Below are 15,511 nucleotides of genomic sequence, written 5' to 3'. Positions count from 1 at the left end.
TGACATATAGACTGATATATTACATAGCGTATTTCAAACACTCATAACTTGCTATAGCAGTGACAAAACAGCTGTCAAAAATGCATTCCTATATTTAATAAAATGAGATAAATAGAATTTTGATAATAAAAAAATTTGCCTTCAGTTCTCCTTTAATATACATTCATTCCTGTGTTTCAGACCTGCAACACATTTCAAAAAAGTTGGGACGGGGGTAATTTAGAACTAGTAATAAGGTAAAACAATTAAATAATAATGTGATTTGAAACAGGTGATGTCAACAGGTGATTGTAAACATGACTTGGTACAAAACTAATATCCAGGAAAGACCTCGTCTTTGAGGAGCTCCAGTTTGTCAACAAATGCATGAGAAAATTACTGAAATGTCTAAAATCAATGTTTCTCAAAGACAGATAGGAAGGGATTTGGATAATCCTCCATTTGGATTTGGATGGAACATCACACAGTGGAAACATGCATTGTGGTCTGACGAATCAGTATTCCAGGTCATTTTTGTAAGAAATGGATGCCGTGCGCTCCACACCAAAGACGAAAAGGACCATCCAGACTGTTACCATCAACAAGTCCAAAAGCCAGGGTCTGTCAGGTTGTGTCAGTGCCCTTGGCAAAGGTAACTTACACTGCTGTGATGAAGTTTTTAAGTTGATTACCCCTGAAGACTTTTCATATGTTAACTAATGACCTCTGATTGATCATGTTTCTGTCCACTTACATTCTCATTGCTGATTAAATTAGTTGCCTTATCTACCTGGCTGGGGCTTTTTGTCCCCCACATGGACAATGGTGCTGCTGTAGCTGCACTGGCTGGTTATAGACACCACACTCTCAGCTTTGCTGGGCAGTGCCAGGGGAGTGAGTGAAGTGCCCACTACGCCTGAGCCTCTTGGCTTCTTCGACACATCCAGAGGTGAAAGACCAGCTTGGGACTTCAGGTGTCCAGGTGCTAAAGGATAAAGAGAGAAGACAACAATATTTTAGAGCTTTATATGTGCACAAGTTATACACAAGTTCTTGGAAGAATGTTAAAAAATAGTATATAAATAATAAAAATTCATATTTGTTGAAACATAAATTAATAATAAGTGTAAAAACTGAAAGCTAGTACTCAGCTTTATTTGAAATGAAATTGGCCAATTATCTACTTAATTAGGGCGTACTGGATATTGGGGACTGGAATGAGGCAACATTATATTAAATATCTGATTCATTCTGTTCATTATTATAAAAGAAAATCAATTAACACACATACTTTTAACCTGTTACTCTTGTTATTCTAAATGATGTTAGTTTTGTGTAGTTTGATGTTAGTTTTAATGTGACGTATTAACATACCATGCAAGCTCGTTTTCATCAGTCTTAATTGTTCTTATATTTAAGTCAATAAAAGTGTATTGGTATTATTTGACTATTAAATACTGCTGTTATTATCATCCATCCACTATCCGTAACCGCTTATCCTGTACAGAGGCGCTGTACACCCTGGACAAGTCGCCAAATCATCGCAGGGCTGACACATAGAGACAACCATTCACACCTACGGTCAATTTAGAACCACCAATTAGCCTAACCTGCATGTCTTTGGACTGTGGGGGAAACTGGAGCACCTGGAGGAAACCCACACGGAGAACATACAAACTCCACACAGAAAGGCCCTCGTCAGCCGCTGGGCTCGAACTAGAGGTCTGCGCGGGACAGAATTTTCAGTCCCGCTCCTGCCTTGTGCAGTCCCGCTCCCACCCGCTCCCACAAAGAATTATGATTTTCAGTCCCACTCCTGCCCGCGCCTGCCATATTTTGTCCCGCCCGCAAATCCCGCATGATGAAGACATTCGCGTTATTTCTCACGAAAGTTCTTGTCATGTTTTTATTAATGCCAAATAAAATATCCAGCACAAATTATATATGATAGACATAAATTAATAATTTAGAAATTTTATTTTAAACACGTTTTTAGTTAGCGGGACTGCAGCTTATCACCTCTCTCGCCCGCTCCCACATTGTGCACTCCCCCTCCCGCCCGCAATGAGCTTTCAAAATTTGTCCCGCGCTGCACTGCTTTGCGTCGGGTCCCGCGGGACTCCCGCGGGAGTGCAGGGCTCTAGCTCGAACCCAGGACCTTCTTGCTGTGAAGTGACAGTGCTAACCACTACACCACCGTGCCACCCACTGTTATTATCATAGTGACCCAAAAGAGCTTGCAACACTCCATCTCATCTCATCTCATCTCATCTCATCTCATCTCATCTCATCTCATCTCATTATCTCTAGCCACTTCATCCTGTTCTACAGGGTCGCAGGCAAGCTGGAGCCTATCTCAGCTGACTACGGGCGAAAGGCGGGGTAGCAACACTCCATTTCACGCATAAAATAAATGTACACCACTGCAGTTTATATTGGGCCTCGATTCACACTCTTCAGGATGTCTAGCAATCTTTTTCAAGACTAATGTCTTTACCTAGTTACTTTTACTCCTGTGTGTTATTCATCCCAGAATCACACTGATGACTCACTTTCTGTTCACTTCAAATGAAGGCACCGAACACTCCATTTGCAGCACATGTGGTTAGTGGTTAAGTAGCTTGAAGTGCATGTTTTTCTACCTTCAGCCACCTGCATCGAGCTTTCGGCTGCCTTCTGTTTGTCCTCGTCTGAGTTAGAGGAAGTGGTATTAGAGGATGACTGGCATTTACGTTTCACTGTGATGGGCATATTGCAGCTTTCTAGATACCTGCAGCAACAACAACAACAACAAACACAGAAAGAAGAGAAAGTGAGTGAGAGTGTGAGAGTGAGAGTCAAACAGAAAAATTATGACAGAGAGAGAACTGTTAATCACAGTTAAATTAGGCTCATGAAAATTAACAGATTTTAACACCTTAAGAGTGACTTTAAGAATAAAGATACAGAGAAGTCATTTATCCATCTTCAGCAACTGATTTATCCTATTTTAATTTTTTTTAAAAAAGAGAACACAGTTTCTAAACCAAATAACCCCCCCATTTATTATTGTGATCAACAGACTCATGGTTCTCAAATGCCCCTTTTCCACCAAAGCAGTTCCAGGGCTGGTTCGGGGCCAGTGCTTAGTTTGGAACCGGGTTTTCTGTTTCCACTGACAAAGAACTGGCTCTGGGGCCAGAGAAAACGGTTCCAGGCTAGCACCAACTCTCTGCTGGGCCAGAGGAAAGAACCGCTTATGTCAGCGGGGGGGGGCGGAGTTGTTAAGACCAACAACAATAACAAGACCGCGAAAGATCACCATTTTTAAGCGACGAGAAGCAGCAGCTGTACAAACGCGAAGTCATCCATTATTATTGTTGTTGTTGTTGCTGCTGCTGCTGCTTCCGTGTTGTTTTTGCTTCGATATTCGCGCCAAGGTTTGTGCAAACGTAGCGACGTAACTGACGTATACAGCGACGTAACTGACGTATACAGCGACGTAATGACGTGGCTTCCCTTAGCACCGCGAGCTATGGAAAAGCAAACTGGTTCTCAGCTGGCTCACAAGTTGAACGAGTTGTGAACCAGCACCAGCCCCGGCCCCAAACCAGCCCTGGAACTGATTTGGTGGAAAAGAGGTAAAAGTGGGGTCCAGGGATGGCCAGGGGCCTGTAAAGCATAGACAGGGAATCTGTGATTTAAAAAAAAATTGTAATACTGATTGAAGTTATAAAAATTTTTTATTGCGTTCCGACAGTTATTAGCCTGGTTAACTGGTTACTTAAAAGGTACTGACTGCAAAGTCATCTGAAATTTAAAAAAAAAAAATTTATTGTGCATGGCATTTTCCTATGTCCCGCAAGAACAATATCATGCAGATAAGAGATGATCATTTTGATGTGCTGAGGGTCGCTTTCTGCTGTTTTGGGACCGTTTTCGTACCTCTTGAGGTAAACCGTATGGCCCTGTGGAAACAGCCAAATGTGAGGCGTTTTAATTAATCAGCTTAACTATAGAACTGTGTCACACCAAGATGGCGACTCGTGGAAAACATCGTGATTCTGCATCGACCTCGGAGAGTTTTGAGTCGCAGGTATGTAATTTGTGGTTGACGTTCGCAAACAGATCCATGAAACAACAGATGAATATATCTTTTCTCTGTTACTGCTTTTGTGTTATTGTTTCTTTTTCTGTTAGACCACAACATTAGGTGTATAACTCCATACTTGCTACAGTGGAGTCGAGCCCATGCATTCTAAGCACCAGAAAAATGGCATCATCTAACCTTGCTCTATCTTGCAGTTGCACTCACTAGGCAGGATTTCCTTTTCTTTTCTGCTGGCTTTTAGCTGGCAGGAGAGTGGAGTGTGCCATGTTTGCCCATGCTGACTTGTTTTGGTTAAAAGTAGGTCAGACACGCCCCATGGCGGTCACATGATACCGTTGCTCACTTGCTTCGGCAATCTCCGGAATCGTTAAATGCAGGAAGCGTTTTATCTCAGCAAAACATTTACAGTACGCATAGAATACATGGTGTGTGCAGCAGCACAACATCTTGACACTCCAACAGCTATAGAAATAGACCATTTTTGCCCAGAATTCAACTTTGCAGTCAGCACATTTAAAAAAAAAAAAACCTTGAGGCTCATAAATAATGCCAACTTGAATCTATGGCAATAAATAAAAACATATAAAAATGTGATCTGTGACTGGAAAGTACAGAATTAAACAAGTAGAACTCGATACCAATGGCATCGACGAGGATGCCGAAGCCGCCAACAAGTCTAGTTGTAACTCTTTGTTACTAATTTGTATGACTCAAATACCTTTAAACTGCATATCACGGGTAAATTCAGGAGCAAGATCAATGTAATTCTCCTATTTTATATAAAACTTTGGTCAAATATCTGTAACATTCTGTATTCTCTGCAATTTTTTTAACTTGCGCAATACCAGAAAAATTCAGTTGAAATCAAGCCAATTGAGGCGAATTGGTCCGCCTCTGAAAAAACTTTGCATTTGAATTTCCCGGCAAACATTGATATCCGTGACGTCGCGTGCGGGACGCCTCCCTCTGAATCCTACGTCAGCGCTGGTTTGTTTATGAGAAAACGACCTGGTGGTTTTCTGCAAATTTCTTCAACGTTATTGCGTAATTATTAAAATGGTTAACAGATGTATCGTAGGAGGGTGTAGCAACACCAATCTTGATGGGATTAGTACTCATCGTTTTCCAAAAGACCGGACAATGAGAGAGAAATGGGAGCGCTTGGTCTACACAGGCTGTGTACTGAAACCGTGCAAAACTCACGCAGCCTGCTGGCGCTTCCGCAGATAGCGTCACGATTCTCGCTCCAGACTCCCTTGGGATTTTTACAGACGCGTTTTGTTATTTTATTTTTTCTGCTGTAGACAGATGGCCTTGTGCAAAATTACCCTTCTGGATGAGTATGTAAAGGGACATACTTTCATATAAAAAAAAACAAAACGAAATTGGTCCAGAATATGCACTTTAAAATATACTTCAAACAGGAAGGAAACTATTGAAGAAAAGTTATTTCAGACAATCGTCCAATTCCTGGATCAATTCCAAAATCTAATCATTTCATCTGCTGGTTACAATGATAAGTCCTTATATCCTACAAAATTTAAGCTCTTATTCTTGAGATAATGTGACTCTCATGCCCCTTTTCCACCAAAGCAGTTCCAGGGCTGGTTCGGGGCCAGTGCTTAGTTTGGAACCGGGTTTTCTGTTTCCACTGACAAAGAACTGGCTCTGGGGCCAGAAAAACCGGTTCCAGGCTAGCACCAACTCTCTGCTGGGCCAGAGGAAAGAACCGCTTACATCAGCGGGGGGGGCGGAGTTGTTAAGACCAACAACAAAAACAAGACCGCGAACGATCGCCATTTTTAAGCGACGAGAAGCAGCAGCTGTACAAACGCGAAGTCATCCATTATTATTATTGTTGTTGCTGCTGCTTCTTCTTCTGCGTTGTTTTTGCTTCGATATTTGCGCCAAGGTTTATGCAAACGTAGCGACGTAACTGACGTATACAACGACGTAACTGACGTATACAGCGACGTAATGACGTGGCTTCCCTTAGCACCGCGAGCTATGGAAAAGCAAACTGGTTCTCAGCTGGCTCGCAAGTTGAACGAGTTGTGAACCAGCACCAGCCCCGAACCAGCCCTGGAACTGATTTGGTGGAAAAGGGAGATCAGATGGACTGATGGATGTACAAGCTGTAAACATAATGCCTCCTCCACCACCTAGTGGCAGAACCATAAAAAACCTATACTGATCCAATGAACAGACAAAATATTACTGTACACTAAAGCAATGAGCTTAATGTTTCAATACTTGAATTATATTTGGAAAATAAATCTGTTCTGAGGAGGTCTGCTGATTTTTTTTGTCCAGTTAAAGGATTCCCTGGCTACAAAAAAAAAAAAGTAAAGGAAACCTCTGAAACAGACATGACTGCTGTTAAAACTCTAAACATATCATAATAGAATAATCAGCAAATGAATAAAACTTTGTTAAAGACTCAAACTTAATAGGTGAAACATAAAACAATCATATTCTTTGTATTAGTAATAACAGCTTACTATAACATTGTACCTAATTACACTGTCCAGGCAGCTGATCTGCTGGTACGAGTAGACAGTCTGGTCTTTTAATGCAAGTTCTTCCTGTGTGGTGCCCTGCTGGTCCTCCGCACTCTGTCTCCAGCTTACTGGGTGTGCCGAGTCTTTGGGACGAACTACTGGACACTTCAGGAGCAGTTCTGCCAGAGAAAGTGTGACCGATTTAGGTCAGAGTATATTCCGTGCCCCTTCCAGTCCCCCAGCAGCTTGTATGGCATACATCACAATTTCAACACAAACACAATCAGGTTTTTTTTTCTTACACAGAAACATCTATACATAAATACACATGTGAGCACAGAAGCAGAGGCACTTTTTATACTTACTGCCTGGACTCTTTCTGAATGGCTGTCGCTGGTTCTTCTGCATGTGAACACCTTTACAGATCTCCTGAAATGTTCTCTGTGAAAAGAAAACCAATAAACATGATGATACGGAAGACTGCACTATGGTGACCAAACATGAAAGCAGTTGAAAGCTGAAACCAAAACACCTAGGATGTCCTCTAGTGGCTGTCTGCAGTACAATCTTTTGTACATGTAGTATAATTTATACTGTGGGGTCCAAAAGTCTCAGACCACACTGAACATCTGGACTTTTTGTCCATGTAAAATCAGACATAAACAGAAGCCTTTAGAGTTTTGGAATATTCACAACAAAGAAAGTAAATGTTCAATATCCTGAATATAACAAACGTTATGTACTACGTCTAGGTCCCTATTTCAATGTAAACAAATTTGAAATACTGACCATGTTAACGGCTTTGTACAAAAGGTGAGATTTTCCCCATTCCTAATCTGTTCTATCGCTGGGTTTCGGTCACGTGACTTATCTTAGCGGTTTTACTGGAAGTGAAATAGTTGGCGGTCTAAACGGCTGCCGTAGTGCAAACAACTAGCGATAAGTTATCAGAGTACGCTCATAATCTAGAAGCCACTGCTCGCTTTAGATACAACCCCGATTCCAAAAAAGTTGGGACAAAGTACAAATTGTAAATAAAAATGGAATGCAATGATGTGGAAGTTTCAAAATTCCATATTTTATTCAGAATAGAACGTAGATGACATATCAAATGTTTAAACTGAGAAAATGTATCATTTAAAGAGAAAAATTAGGTGATTTTAAATTTCATGACAACAACACATCTCAAAAAAGTTGGGACAAGGCCATGTTTACCACTGTGAGACATCCCCTTTTCTCTTTACAACAGTCTGTAAACGTCTGGGGACTGAGGAGACAAGTTGTTCAAGTTTAGGGATAGGAATGTTAACCCATTCTTGTCTAATGTAGGATTCTAGTTGCTCAACTGTCTTAGGTCTTTTCTGTCGTATCTTCCGTTTTATGATGCGCCAAATGTTTTCTATGGGTGAAAGATCTGGACTGCAGGCTGGCCAGTTCAGTACCCAGACCCTTCTTCTACACAGCCATGATGCTGTAATTGATGCAGTATGTGGTTTGGCATTGTCATGTTGGAAAATGCAAGGTCTTCCCTGAAAGAGACGTTGTCTGGATGGGAGCATATGTTGCTCTAGAACCTGGATATACCTTTCAGCATTGATGGTGTCTTTCCGGATGTGTAAGCTGCCCATGCCACACGCACTAATGCAACCCCATACCATCAGAGATGCAGGCTTCTGAACTGAGCGCTGAGAACAACTTGGGTCGTCCTTCTCCTCTTTAGTCCGAATGACACGGCGTCCCTGATTTCCATAAAGAACTTCAAATTTTGATTCGTCTGACCACAGAACAGATTTCCACTTTGCCACAGTCCATTTTAAATGAGCCTTGGCCCAGAGAAGACGTCTGCGCTTCTGGATCATGTTTAGATACGGCTTCTTCTTTGAACTATAGAGTTTTAGCTGGCAACGGCGGATGGCACGGTGAATTGTGTTCACAGATAATGTTCTCTGGAAATATTCCTGAGCCCATTTTGTGATTTCCAATACAGAAGCATGCCTGTATGTGATGCAGTGCCGTCTAAGGGCCCGAAGATCACGGGCACCCAGTACGGTTTTCCGGCCTTGACCCTTATGCACAGAGATTCTTCCAGATTCTCTGAATCTTTTGATGATATTATGCACTGTAGATGATGATATGTTCAAACTCTTTGCAATTTTACACTGTCGAACTCCTTTCTGATATTGCTCCACTATTTGTCGGCGCAGAATTAGGGGGATTGGTGATCCTCTTCCCATCTTTACTTCTGAGAGCCGCTGCCACTCCAAGATGCTCTTTTTATACCCAGTCATGTTAATGACCTATTGCCAACTGACCTAATGAGCTGCAATTTGGTCCTCCAACTGTTCCTTTTTTGTACCTTTAACTTTTCCAGCCTCTTATTGCCCCTGTCCCAACTTTTTTGAGATGTGTTGCTGTCATGAAATTTCAAATGAGCCAATATTTGGCATGAAATTTCCAAATGTCTCATTCTCGACATTTGATATGTTGTCTATGTTCTATTGTGAATACAATATCAGTTTTTGAGATTTGTAAATTATTGCATTCCGTTTTTATTTACAATTTGTACTTTGTCCCAACTTTTTTGGAATTGGGGTTGTATATTCAGAAGATTGCTATGTGCAATGGAATCGACCCCTACAGTCTGGGAAAGAAGGATTTGTCATACGATCTCGAAAATGACCCTTCAGTCGAGTTCCCTGACATCTCGAACTATCTGGTGTTGCAGACGTCCTTCTACACCGCAAAACAGATGAAAGCGTGGAAGAGTATGGAGGCTTACAACTTTTTTGTATGTAGCTGGGTAAAGGACCTCGGTATCAAGTCGCTGCCGAATGAATCCTGTATTGTTTTTGCCCGTGTAAGTAGGTTTTTTTTAAGCTTTTCATTCATGTCTTTACAACGACGCGCTGCAAGTTGAAGTGTAAACAAACAGTTCGCTTGATTCTCACTTGTGTTGGCTCTTATCTCTCAGGCAAATCATTCACAAAGATCATCAGAAACCCCTTTAAAGACCTGGATCTTAGTTAAACGAGACACAGAAGTGATCACAGCGCATTGTAACTGTACGGCTGGGTAAGAATTTTGTCATGACCTTCACGCATATAGACTTTGTGAGGAGTAAACAAAGAAACAGTTGGGGGCTTTAGCGCTTCGTGACTAAAAAAAGTCCCGTAAAATAACGACACATAGCAAGAAAAGCACTTGGAAAACACTAAGGACGTAGCTGAGAGGGAGATACAAACCTTTCACGAAGTGATCACTGCAAACTCGAGCATGTTTCGACTCGGCTCTCTTCGATTTCAGTCAGAGGTTCAAAAGCCACCTTTCTCGACGTCTATTTGTGAAATCCTGTGTTCGTTCACACTTTTTTATTAGTTCACGGGGAACCCTGAAGAAACTTTTAGCAGTTTCACAGTTTGATCGATTCAAACAACCTAAAACAACGCAAGCATCAGGTATCTTTCATGTGAGCAATGCACCTTCTTCGTACAAACGCTTTGTCAACTGAGCTTTGGTAGACCACCAGCTCAAGTTTTGCATAACTGATGAGGCGGATGTGACGTCACGTGAAACCCAGTAACTGAAGCATGTGCTCAGATGACACTCTGATGGATTTGATCTAAAATCATTAGGATCATTAGGTTTGTGTAATCTTGTAGAGTCCATGCCAGCTTGAGTACACAGTCATTAAAGCAAAAAGGGAACATAACAAATGTGAAGAAACTGAAATTCATGTAGATAGTTTAAAGATTATACGTTTCACTCAAGTTGTTGTCAATAATATAATTTATCATGAAAATTGTTGTATTAAATTAGAAAATAATGCAAAAATAGAAGCATTTTCACTAGAGCTCTCAGAGTTTTGGACCCCACTCACTGTATGTTACCCTTTTTTCAGTCATGAGTTTCATTTGTGTAGTTGCTCTTTTTGTATGATAAATGCATTTGATATTTTATAGAGGTAATCTGATGGCATATATCAGGGGTTTTGATGGACAGGATGGCATAGGATACCGCTAAAGCCTCTGCAGTGCCTCTGCTTCTATTAAAAAATGGAACTGGACTACAGAAAAATGGAACTGAGGCTGTAGAGATTAGATATGGATGTAAATACATTTCTGGAGTGGCTTTTAGCAGATGTTACCTGTGAAGCTTTCCTGAACCATGCATTTATATTGCTTTGATTATTATTACTGTCAATTTTCTGACACCTATTTCAAAGCATACTATTTAAAGGAGAACTGAAGTCATTTTTAGCTTGCTTTATTTCTTAATTAACTTGTTATTCAATTATGTTTTCGCTTTTAGTAACCTTATACTGTGACTCATATTGGCAACTAATTGCAATTAAATATTATACTTATCGGCCTAATCGGTTTTTAGCCATGTTGAATTTAGTTCGTTTGGTCCACGGCAGGCGTCGCTTGTCCGCGCGATCTTCACGAGACTTGTGCGAGACTTCGAAACGTGAAGTGCCAGCCAGGTGTCAGTGCCGCCATTTTGAAAACCGTTTTCCAAACGAAGTATTGCACGAGTTTAAATGACGATTACTATCTCATCTCATTACCTCTAGCCGCTTTATCCTGTTCTACAGGGCCGCAGGCAAGCTGGAGCCTATCCCAGCTGACTACGGGCGAAAGGCGGGGTACACCCTGGACAAGTCACCAGGTCATCACAGGGCTGACACACAGACACCCATTCACACCTACGGTCAATTTAGAGTCACCAGTTAACCTAACCTGCATGTCTTTGGACTGTGGGGGAAACCAGAGCACCCAGAGGAAACCCACGTGGACAACATACAAACTCCGCACAGAAAGGCCCTCGCCGGCCACGGGGCTCGAACCCGGACCTTCTTGCTGTGAGGTGACAGCGCTAACCACTACACCACCGTGCCATCCACGATTACTACCTACTTTTTTCAAACTTTCCTGATTGCTATCAAAACAAACAAAACTTCCGGCTTGATTACGTCAGCATTCGAAAGAGGGCGTGCGCATCTTTTGACAACGTTGGCAGATGTTGGTCACTTTGATTTCCGCTGTATGTTTTACTTCCGTCTTACGATGTCTCAGGTCTCAACGAATCTCGTTTACGGCCATTGCTTTGGCATATGGACTGATATATTACATAGCATATTTCAAACACTCATAACTTGCTATAGCAGTGACAAAATAGCTGTCAGAAATGCATTCCTATAGTTAATAAAATGAGATAAATAGAATTTTGATAATAAAAAATTTGCCTTCAGTTCTCCTTGAAAATAGGAAAATTTTATGCTAGCTGTCATGGTGGAACATGTTTGGGGCCCTTAGTTCTGGTGAAGTGAAATCTTAATGCTACAGAATACAAAAACATACAAATCCTGGACAACTGGTTGCTTCCGACTTTGTGGTGACAGTTGGGGAAGGTCCAAGTGGTCAGGTGGCTACAGACTTTTGGCCATATAGTATAGCAGTTATCATGACTTACAGGTTTGGCTTGACTCTCTTCATCATTCACAGGTGATTGGGCTCCATTTCCATTGCTCTCGCTGGATGAGGCCACACTCATCAGATGATCGTTACTGCCTAGGCTTCCATAGCTGCTCGAGCCATTATTATGTACTGGCTACACACACACACACATGGAGGGAGGGAAGGAACGAGAGAGAGAGAGAGAGAGGCTGTTTAGAGTCGCATGTGAAACTCATGAATTAGGTGCACTATCATACAGTTTTTGAAATCTATTTTATCTATATATAACTAGCATCTATATGTAACTTGTATGCTGTCATAATTTATACTCTGCTTTTCCACGCAACAGGATTTCAAAATTTAATACTCTATGTCCCTATCTTTATAACGCATGAGTTTTCTTTCTTCTTAATCCACCATAGGATTGCAAGGATTCATTTAGTAGGTCAAGGAAACAATTATCCTGGGTAATAATCTATTTTAAAAAACTTGAATTTCCCCAGACACAAAATCTTGTCTCTCTTTCTCTTGCTGTACTGACTGACCTGAAGCAGGAGCCGATGAATCTGTTCTGTGATATCCTGGATATCCGAGTCCATTGTTTTACTCTCAGCTGTTGCTGGAGCTGCAAAAACGTCCTCATTAACTGGACCCCTGGAAAAGTCCAAACCAGTCAAACTCATTATTACTTTCACCATACTGCACTTTGCTGAGCAAATGAGTTTAATGAAAATGTACTATATTCAGCTGAGGGATACATACAGCTCAATGCAAACTTGAGAACAAGCATGCTCTGAGAGCACAATATCCCCTGCTGGCAATTAGGCCATAACTCTGGTAAAATGCGACTGAATTGAATGAAACTGAAATATGCATATTACCGACATATAACAAAGAATCCTGTCAAGTTTTGTGAAATTCCAGCGGGGGATAAAAATTGTGAGGGAAGTTGAATTCAGAAAGCAAGCATACCTTCATGAAATTGCCAAAGTACAAGTTTGTTAATAATCAAGGGCATAACTCTGGTAAAATTTGCCCAAATTAAATGAAATTTCAATATATGTGTATAACTGTCATATAATAAAGCCTTTTGCCAAGTTTGGTGAAATTCCTCCACAAATTGTGAGAGGAGTTGATTTCAGAAGAATTTCAAAAAACCTCATGAAATTGTTAAAGTACAAGTTATTTAATCAAGGGTCAAAACTCTGGTAAAAATTTTTACAAACGAAGTTAAACTGCAATATGCATATTATAGTCATATAACAAGGCCTTTTGCCAAGCATCGAGAAATTCATCCAAAAATTATGAGAGGAGCTGATGTCAGAAGGCAAGCACAGCTTCATGAAATTGTGAAAGCACAAGGTTGTTAATCAAGGGCCACAACTCTGGTAAAATGCGACCGAATTGAACAAAATAACAATATGTTTACTACCGACATATAATGCCTTTTGCCAAGTTTCGTGAAATTCCTCCAAAAATTGTGAGAGGGGTTGACTTCAGAAGGAAAACACACACTCGTGAAATTTTCAAATTATAATTTTGTTAATCAAGGGCTGTAACTCCGGTAAAATGTGACCCAATTTAACGAAATTACAATATGCGTATTACCGACATATAACAAAGGCCCAATACCAATTCTAATTTCTACCCCTACCCCTCCCCCTTCCCCTTGGCCCTTCCCCTTGAAACTGAGCTACAAGGGATAGGGCTTGAAATTCAACCCTTACGTATTGGGATAGCCCTTCAACGATCGCATACGTCATCGCGTACCTCCGTCAGCGTTTACGTTAGCAAAACGCGACCAAATGCGTCATTGGCTGCGACCAGCCGCTACAGTCAGAGCCAGAGGCAGAACCAGAAATCTCTGCTGGCAGGGTGTGATTTGTTAACTAACACCACTGAATGGGATATCTTTGGCGCTTCGTGCACCACATCCGACAGAATGAGGTGTCAGAACACTCATGTAAACAATAAAAGCGAGAATAACAGAACAAAACGTACGCAGTCAAGCAACCGAAAACAATACTCACTCCCAAAGCTTTTTAGCAGCAGCTTGGATTTCAGAAATCGCTGCTCATTCTCAGCTCGAAAGCGAATCAAGCGGCGTGTTTCCTCTGGATAACAACTTAAAACACGTAAATAATGGAGAAAATATATTTATGACAATCTTTCGCCACGGGAACCGCCATCTTTCTGAAATCCGCATGAAATCTCGCTGAAATCCGCATGGCATTGTGGGAAATCACTCAAACCCCTTCGTTCGGAGTCAGCTCCAGGAAAATCTCCGTTTGGAGGGGTACAGAAGCCCTACCCCTTCCCCTCTGCGTTAACTGGGATTGGGATACCCCTACCCCTTCACGTGAACGCGCAAAATGGAGGGGAAGGGCCAAGGGGTTGGTCCAAGGGGTGAAATGGGATTCGGCCAAAGAATCCTACCAAATTTCGTGAAATTCCTCCAAAAATTGTGAGAGGAGTTGATTTCAGAAGGTGAGCACCCTTCCTGGGACGGATGGACGAACGGACGTCGCCACGACATAACCCCCCTTCAGGCCTTTCGGCCAGTGGGGTATAAAAATAATATACTGACTACAGTTTATTTAATCTGAAGAAATTAATCACAATATTAAACCTATGCTTCATGCACTACAGAAACTACAGACCAGGAGTCATCAGTTAGATCGGACAAAATGCCCCTGCTTTTTAGTCGGCATATTTGGTGAAAATTTAAATAAATTCAATCCAAATTGCTTGAAACTGCTCTCACTGACTTCAGAATTGAATACTAAACAACATACTTTTTCCAGAATTAAAATATGTTTATCTGTTCTTGAGATATTACCAATCAAAGATTGAAAAAAAGAAAACAGCTGAATTTTTTTTAGGAAACTGACATAATATTCTGTATTAGGATCACATGGTCCAAAATGGGCCTCATTAACGAATGAGATCAAAAGTTTTTCTAAATAACTTTTTAATTTTTCAAGATATTTACATGGGAATAGGCAGACACAAAGATGGTTGAATACTGAATACAAAGTTTGGAAAATTAGTAAAAACCAATTATGCAAATTAGCATTTAATTAGTATTAATTATGCTAAAACTCTTGTTTTAGCATAAATTATGCTAATGCATAAATTATATTTTAAACTCTTAACTTTTACAGTCTCTGCATGTTTTAAATTTTACTTAACTTTTATTCTATTTTATTCTGCTGTTTTTTTTGTTTTTTTTCTTTTACTGAACTTTTACTTCATTTTATTATTTTATTTCTACTATTGTTTAATTCTTATTATTTTTCTTCCCCATTTATTTTATGTAATTTTATTTTCTATTGTTTACTGTTTTGCTTTTACTTCTGTAAAGCACACTGAACTACCACTGTGTATGAAATGTGCTATATAAATAAACTTGCCTTGCCTTGCTAATCAGCTAACATTAAATCGGCACACTCTCTTCTTCAAAGTTTCACCAAATGGCTTTATTT

The 15,511-nt window shown here is 40.6% G+C and overlaps 1 protein-coding gene across 1 annotated transcript in view; it reads right to left on the bottom strand.

The window, feature by feature from the left end:
* per2 (period circadian clock 2) overlaps positions 1-15,511 on the bottom strand; it is a 120,991-nt gene that overhangs the window by 24,040 nt on the left and 81,440 nt on the right. The window contains exons 12-17 of the mRNA XM_060906088.1: positions 12,572-12,680; positions 12,043-12,180; positions 6,936-7,011; positions 6,584-6,749; positions 2,622-2,749; positions 770-964 (exon numbers count right to left, since the gene is read on the bottom strand). Coding sequence (XP_060762071.1) covers positions 770-964; positions 2,622-2,749; positions 6,584-6,749; positions 6,936-7,011; positions 12,043-12,180; positions 12,572-12,680 — 812 coding nt within the window. The remainder of the gene's footprint in view (positions 1-769; positions 965-2,621; positions 2,750-6,583; positions 6,750-6,935; positions 7,012-12,042; positions 12,181-12,571; positions 12,681-15,511) is intronic.

This window comes from Neoarius graeffei, chromosome 23, assembly GCF_027579695.1.
Source record: "Neoarius graeffei isolate fNeoGra1 chromosome 23, fNeoGra1.pri, whole genome shotgun sequence".
In the NCBI taxonomy this organism is placed as follows: domain Eukaryota; kingdom Metazoa; phylum Chordata; class Actinopteri; order Siluriformes; family Ariidae; genus Neoarius; species Neoarius graeffei.
Note: the sequence above shows the minus strand (reverse complement) of the source record. Positions and strands in the feature narration are given on the sequence as shown.